The sequence below is a fragment of the Amaranthus tricolor genome, chromosome 14 (genome assembly GCF_026212465.1).
Source record: "Amaranthus tricolor cultivar Red isolate AtriRed21 chromosome 14, ASM2621246v1, whole genome shotgun sequence".
NCBI classification, from domain to species: Eukaryota; Viridiplantae; Streptophyta; class Magnoliopsida; order Caryophyllales; family Amaranthaceae; genus Amaranthus; species Amaranthus tricolor.
The window spans coordinates 3,354,302-3,362,962 of NC_080060.1; the positions used below are offsets into that span (position 1 = coordinate 3,354,302).

General features: G+C 28.2%; 1 protein-coding gene across 1 annotated transcript; it reads right to left on the minus strand.

Moving 5' to 3' along the window:
- Positions 1-2,736: 2,736 nt before the first annotated feature.
- LOC130799188 (uncharacterized) lies at positions 2,737-3,180 on the minus strand. Its single transcript, XM_057662295.1, has one exon. The coding sequence runs from the start codon at positions 3,178-3,180 to the stop codon at positions 2,737-2,739; it is 444 nt and encodes a 147-aa protein (XP_057518278.1).
- Positions 3,181-8,661: the final 5,481 nt, after the last annotated feature.

Here is an 8,661-nt window from a genome sequence, read left to right on the forward strand (position 1 = left end):
TTTAAGGTGAACGATAGGTTCAAGTCAAGCAGTTGCATTCTAAGATATTTTTGGCTCATGGCATTGGTCTATCGGCTTTTGTCAAACAGTGATACACTCCGGCTAATTTGGTCACCTACGGAGTTACTGTGTTAGCATGCATCCCTGACATCCTCATTTCAATATTGGCAGATTTGTCTAATCCCATGTTCTTGGAGTTTTCGACTTTTTGGGGGACACAGGGATTGAGTTTGAAACTAAAGAGATCGAGAGAAAAATGGCTGACTTACTAAAATAGGTAGTTGGAAACTTTAAGAAAAACTTATGAAAAGTATATAGAGCAAACTCTGAGTCTAGAGATGGAGAGAGTTTTGTTGAGTATTTTTTCTTCCATAAAGTTACATGGGAGCATGGTATAATATGATTTTCATGCTTACCTTATATGATTGAGAGGTATGCATTCGTTTATTTTTGAATCATTTGCAATTTGGTTTTGTTGAAATTCAGCTTGGTGAATTTGAGGTGTAAGGAGTCGATTGGTCACTGTCCGCTATGGTTAGAGCAGTCAAATTTTGATTTAAGGTGAAGATCGAGTTAAGTTTGTTAGTTAAAGATCGAGTTGAGTTGCATTCAATTTTCGATTTGTATTTATTATTTGATTTGAGTTGAATGTTGGATAATATTGGGTTAAGTTGAGAAGATCATTTGGTGTTTAATTTTGGGTTGTAGTCGTTTTGAGATTAGTTATTGATTGAAAAGACAATCATGAATTGTTTAAAGTCGTTTTCATTTGAATCGTAGCATAACTGATTATGTCTTAAAAAAATTAATTTGTAAAACATTTTTTACTATGATGTAGCAAAACATGAACCAATATCTTAATTTATCAAACACTTGACTTCTAGTTTAAAGTGGGTTATCCTTTATTTTTTAAATAGGATAAATTTCAAAAGAAAATGAAGCAATTTTATTGAAATAGATGATTCTTTCACAATCTTCGTTCCAAGTAAAAAATATATTGCTTGATGAATGAGCTATATTTTCACTTTAGTTCCATGTTGGTTTTATATCAAACGTACAATTTTCATTTGAGTTGGTCATTCAACGGGTCTATCTTACCTAAAGTAAATTATAGAAACAATCGAGTCAATTTTGAATTTATTTAGTTATAGATTTTAAACATGATTAAACTTTATTTTATTACATGGTAGATTCAGGGAAGGGAAAATTTAGGTGAGAATTGAATCTAATTTTTTTGCCTGAAGAAAGCGATGTACTCTGCAGCTAAGATGATACTCTGATTCTCAAACAAGGATCAACTTGGATTATCAATTGGAGTGTTCATTTTTGGTTATATAAATATACATCAAACGTAATTTAGGTTTCGCTTAGTGTATCTCCGTATCTCGCGTCTATTAGTCATCCAATCATCAATTGCCTAGTTATCATTTTATATGGTGATAATTTTTTTTGAGTTATAAGGTGATATTAGTCTAGTGATTATATAATTATATAGTATCATTTGTTAAAGTATATAACATATCATAAGGTCTCAAGTATAATCTTACGCTTCTTTGAGTTAGTTTCTTGACATAGTATTAGAAGCTATTGTAACAAAAGGTCACTTATTCGAATTCCAATCACTCCTCATTTAAATTTTGTCGTACATGATATTTAATCCTTGATCTTAGATATCTATATTTGACTATAAAACATTATCAACTTAACTAGCTTATATTTAATATCCAAGTAGAGAAGATAATATATTTGACTATAAAACATTATCAACTTAACTAGCTTATATTTAATATCCAAGTAGAGAAGATAATGTAATAGAAAATCGAGTTTTGTCTTAATTAAAGAGTAAATACCACTTTTTAGAAAAGAATAAGTTTGATTGTCACTTAGTCTTTTCTTTCGCTTAGTCTCTTGTGTAATAAAGAAAGGGAAAATTACTGTTAGTAATACAATCTTTTGTTGATTAACCATGAATTTACCTTTGTTTTTTTGTCAAATAGTCCAATATAACCAAAAGTTAGTATTATTTTAGGTAAACACCTCAAAAATTGGTATTGTTTATAGTTAATTAAAAGTTGATATTATTATAGAAAATCAGTGAAATTTTATATTATTCACGATAATTTTTCTAAAAAAAACATGTTAATAGTCAATTTTAGGTACAGATGATGTTAGCATGCACACTTTCATTCTTCTAGCTTTTTTCTTTTTTCGTACTCCTACTTGCGATAAATAGAAGAAAGACTTGAGAGTACCCGTTACACAAATTAAAAAATTCTGGAAAAATTATCAAGAATAATACAAATGTTTGCTAATTTCTCTACAATAATACCAATTTTTGATTAACCACAAATAATGCCGATTTGGAAATGTGTTTTCCTTAAAATAATACCAACTTATGTTTAATTATTAATTAACCTTTGTTTTTTTATTAGAAAATATACTATATATAAACAAAAAGCTAATATTATTATTTACAAAAGTCCCCATAAGTTAGTATTAATTATAATTAATCAAAATTTGGTATTATTATAGAGAAATAAGTATTAATTCACGTTAATTTTTTCAAAAAAATCCGCTTTTTGGTAGACATATACTTGTAACTATGTTAACTATCAATATATATATTATTATATAATCTATTACAAATTACTAGCAAAAACTCAAACTTTAAAATAGGAAATATATGGTGGGACACACACCCAAGAGACAAAGCCTAAATGTGAAGTATATCTTTAATCAATCCTCTATTAAGGATGAAATCTCTTCCATAAATTTAGAAAGCCATCCATCCTCATCCTCCTCATCCTCATCCTCATCATCCTCTTCCTCGCTTTCGCTTTCGCTTTCGTCCTCGCCCTCGCCCTCTTCGTTTTGTCCTCCTCTTTTCTTTTTTTTCCTTCGTTTAAGCATGTGTTTGACCAACAAGCCAGAAGCTATTGTCATATACTTTTTATATTTATCGTTATCTTCTTCGCTAATTTTTGGTTTTCCATCTTCGCCTAATTGCTTTTCACCATCCTTTTTATGCATAATTTCCATGGCTTCATTCAAATATTTTTTGTATCCACCCTCCACATTCTCCTCAGCCGTAGTCGAGGGTACACTTGAAGGATCGGATGCCAGTTGTTTATGAAGGTATTTCTCTGCTTTCTCTAGGATTTTTTGTCTATAACCTCCCATTTTTGTATAACAATTTTGTTTTTTTTTTTTTTTCATCTTTTTAATATTTGTAAGTAATTCACTGACATAAATTATGGTATGAGAGAATTTAGCGGATTTCTATTCTATTAATAATTGTTACTTTTTATCCCTTTTATTTCGCAAGCTTTGTATTTTTGGATGTGGTCAATTTTCGGTATTATATCTCAATTTGTGTTAATTTCGATTTTTGTGTGCCTGTATGTCAGTCAAATATTTGGAGGGAAAAATCAAATTATTATTGGTTGCTATTAACTAGATCAATTTTTCTATGGCTTTGTAGGAGAGATTTGTTTTTTGTATAGCAATTAGCAATGTTGGTAACAATACTTCATCTATCTTGTTTAATTTACATTCAGCTTTCTTAGGATTATAACACCTAAAATATTGTTAATAAATATAAAATGTAAAAACACATAAGTGACATCATTTTAGGGTTATATATATATATATATATATATATATATATATATATATATATATATATATATATATTCTTTTAATTTTTATTAAAGTTAGGATTTTTAAATAATATCTCAAAGTTGAAAATTTTAGAATTAAAACACCCAAAGTTGAAATTCTTATAATCAACTTTTATCTTTTAGTGCATTTAATTTATTTTCTTATTAGTGAGAAAATAAATAACTCAAATTTGGTAAAACAATAATTATTATTTAAATGAATATAGTGATAAATTGGTAAAACAATAAAAGGCAACAATTGTACAATAAAAATATCATGATCCTTGAATAAATTTTCGATAATTTTTACGTAATCTCTTCATATCATTCTGTTTGTTACATTTCCTTTTTTTCACAACTTTTAAATATGATTTATACCTCAATATCTATATACGTTAGCATAAAAAATCATAAAAACTAAAAATTTAAATTCTAAACATTGCGATGAATCTAATAAAATATTACAAAAGTGCATTTTAGATTTTATATTATACTTATTCAAGAAAAATCGACTTTAATTTCTCTTCCAGCTATATATAGAACATTGTAAATATAACCTTTAATATGAAATAAACTGTCAAGACTACTCATAGTAGAAGAATTCTAATTACACATAAAAGCATTAAGTATATCAAGAGGAAACTAGCTACTTTTTTGAATCACAAACCACTAAACAATTACATGTAATCTTTGAACGAAAAACACAAAAAAAAACATTTGGGTATCAATTTTGAGGTATCATTAACAATTACTTCTCATGGCTTTATATGTAAACACAATATAACTCATAAATATAATATTTTTGTATTATATGGTGCAAACTTAGAGTCGTATTTTAATATCACCTCTAACTTATAGTAGTTTGTTGTCTCTTTTAACTACCAAAAAGATAAACAGGACGAACTTTATAGACCTTACTCCTATATACTTTATAGAAATAACTATCAACCTCTATGGCCTTCAAAAAATCTTTGTTTGCTTCATGGCTTCTATGGAGTTTGTTATAGGTTTTACCCCTCAACATATACACTTGCACATTTTCTGTGAATTGAATGCTTCGTGTATAGAAATCTATTGCTTCTTCATATCTTTTTTCTCTGTAACAATCAATACCATGTTCTTTCAAGAATCTTGCATCTGCAAAGTGTCAAACCATCCAAATTCATACATCATTTAACACATAATTAACAATACTAAAGTCAAAATCGGAGTCATTCCCCCACTATCTGCACAAGTCAGGATTTGGAGGAGGGGTAGCGGACAAATTAAACCCGTACCTCCTCCAAGGAGAGGACGATGAGAAATGCATGCACTCAATACTACTTCTTCCGTTTTGAAATACTTGTTACATTTCGGTTATGGGCACTATTCGTTGTTCAAGCTTATTTTATATAATGCGGCTAATGTGTAAGTAAAAATATATTCCAAAATTTGTTTACTTACGCAAGTTTGGAGTAAAGAACATCGGCCAACTGGGGAGCATAACCGGAACAAAATGCATGTTTATATGTAAAAGGATTGGAACACTACTCTTGAATTTTGCTGTTTTTAATTCCAAAGAAAACAAGGTGTTATCCATTCTAAAAATGGCAACAAGATCTTCAAGAGGATGGATTAAAACAGGCCGTACTTTCCCAAAATGGGGAAATAGCTGCCTTAAATCCAAAGTATAAATACAGTTCCAATTTTCTTCTTCTAAATTATCTAACCTCCATAGATTCAAAATGGAAAGTTTATTAACGTGTAAATACTGAATATATCCACCACCATTGTCGATACGCCGTTCATCATCTAATCTTCTATGTTCATTGAATCTGACATGTTCTAATGGAAGCCTGATTAAACGGCATTCAACATATTTTTCAGTACTGAATGGATCATCCCATATTATCAACCCAACGCTTAAATCAAACCAAATCAATTTCCCATCAAACTCAAAATTTCCTCCACCTGACAATCCCCAAATATGATTTCCAAGCATGTCATTAGTATATTTCAAATGCCATTGAGCTGTTTCCGACGAAAAACACAACAATTTACCAAGATTAGGCACCATACTGGGTTTATATTCCACAACCATAAACATTTTGAAAATCCTATTATTTCTATCAATTTGGGTGATTAAACCAAGACTGGAATGATCAAAAATTGGTTCCTGAGGTTTTGGAAGTGCGACCCACTCATTAGTTATAGCATTGATCACAAAGAAATTGTTTTCAGATGCCCTGTCCCTGTGCCACCGGTTTGATATTTCTGGGCCAACAAGTAATAACCCATTACTAGAGGCTACCAATGTGGGGTGACTCAAGTGGGGATAAGGACCCAACTCATGGGAATCAATCGAAAGTGTAGAAAGATTTGGGGGTTTTTGGAAGATTAACTCGATCGGTAACTTGCTAATTGACGATAAATTTAGGGTTCGTTCAAAAATGAACCATGATGGGATTGAATTCCGGGAAATGTAGGAAGGAATGAAGTTTGGTTCGGAGATGATTGAATTCCAGTAAGTTGAGACAGCTTTGAAACGAATGAGTGATTTTGGTGGTAGATAATTGAATATTTCTCGTAGAAGTAAATTGGATACTCTATTATCATCCGCCATTTCTAATTCTTGAGAGATATTCAGTAGAAAGATTCAAGAAGAACTGGAGAAGGATCAATTAGAAATGTAGGAAGGATTGATTGTACAGAATCAAGATTACAAAGTAAAAGAGAATTTTGTAATTATTATTTAGAGATATTAATTTCTTCTTGAATTTTGTACGATGATATATGTGAGAATTTCAACAGAATAATTCAGAAAGAATCAAGAAGAAATGAAGAAGAATCAATTAAAAGTTCATTGGGTACTGTTATTTAAAATTGTAACAAGATTCATGAAAAAGACAAAACAAAGTTTTACTTTTCTTTTTTCTAAACTAATATTGAAACTCGAGCCATGCAAGAATTGTTAGTAGGAAAGTATATATAAATATCAATTTTAAATAGACACATATTATAGTACTTCTTATAATATAAAATAAATAAAAGTCGGGCTTTTAATGAAAATTAGGTTGGTAATATAAGTATTATTTAAAGTTTTCATACTTTTTAAGGCACATCTGGATAATTTTTCAACAATATTATCATAATGATTTTTTGCCATTCTCTGAATAATTTTTGATTATTTTTGATGAAATATTGTAGAAATAAAAATTGTAATGAAGAGACTTTATTAATTAGTATATACTTTAACATAAAAACTGCAAAAATACATTCTAAGAAACTTTCTTTGAAAATCTTATGTAACTTTTAAATTCAAACAATATTTCAAATATATTAAAAAATAATATCTTATTATGATAACATTTTCGATTTGTCTTTACTATTTGACTTGAGTTGAATGTGGGATAACATTGGGTTAAGTTGAAAACAAGATGATAAGGTGTTCGATTTTGGGTTGTAGTCGTTTTGAGATTAGTTATTGGTCAATAAGACAATTACAAATTGGTTAAAGTCGTTTTCATTTGAATCTAAGCATAATCGATTATGTCTTAAAAAAATTAATTTGTAAAACATTTTTTACTATGATGTAGCAAAATATGAACCAATATATTGGTTTATCAATACTTGACTTTGAGCTTAAAGTCGGTTATCTTTTATTTTTTCATAAGAAAAATTTAAAAGAAAATGAAGCAATTTTATTGAAATAGATGATTCTTTCACTATCGTTCCAAGCTAAGCAAAAAATTAATTGCTTGATGAATGCGCTATATTTTCACAATTTTCATCTGAGTTAGTTCTTCGATGGGTCCATCTTACCTCATGTAAATTATAAAAATAATCGAGTCAATTTTAAATTTATTTAGTTATAGATTTTAAATATAGTTAAAAAACTTTTTTTTGTTTCGTGGTAGATTTAGGAAAGGAAAAGTTTAGATGACAATGAAACCTAATTTTCTTACCTGAAGAAAGCGATACACTCTGCAATAACACGATTCTCAAACATGGTTCAACTTAGATTATCATATCAATTGGAGTGTTCACTTTTGGTTATATAAATATATATCAGAAGTAATTTATATCTTTGCGTCTAATGTCGATTATAGTCATCCAATCATCAACTACCTAGCTATCATTTTATAAGGTGACATTAGCACAGTGATTATAGAGTATTATCTATTAGAGTATATGACATATTATGGGACCTCAACCTTAAGTTTAAGCTTCTTTGAATTGATTTATTAACATAGCATCATAAGTGTAACATCCGTTTTTTTGAAAAAAATAATAATAATAATAAATAAATAAATAAATAAATTTTTTTTAAATATATATATATATATATATATATATATATATATATATATATATATATATATATATATATATATATATATATATATATAACTCCCCATTAACAAATAACTTCTCACTTCTCCCTCTAAATCTTATAACTAACCTCACTTACCTATTATAAATTAAATCAATTACCCTTAATTCATTCACATTATTACTCACACCTTCTTTTTCTCCTACAAACTACTTTCTCCATCTTCCAATTGCTTAAAATTTAATCAAGAAAAGACAAGATTTTGATATTAAAAACAACGGATTCGTAGACAGAGATTATTAGGAGCGTATGTTATCTAGGATCGCGTGACAAGGTAATTCTTAATGTCCATCTAATTAGGACTATCCCGTTAGTATTATGTGCTAAGTGATAATTAATGTGTTTAAATAGGATGCATGATTTTATAAGACATTATTTTGTATGATATTATGTTTTATATATTCTCGAATTATATTTACTATTATTTTTGTCAAACTTGAATTTATAATTACTATTTTGATAAAATTTATATTATTATTTTGATAACAAAATTTGATACGATTTATTTGAAAGAGAAATACTTATAATATTATTATTTTGATGAAAGTTATATTATTATTTTAATAATGATTTTAAATGCAATTGAATTTGGGAGGAAAATATTATGATATTAATATTGCAATTGAATAT

Bases quoted from the DNA above. Each gene is read 5' to 3' on its own strand.
- LOC130799188 (XM_057662295.1), bottom strand. From the start codon at position 3,180: ATGGGAGGTTATAGACAAAAAATCCTAGAGAAAGCAGAGAAATACCTT.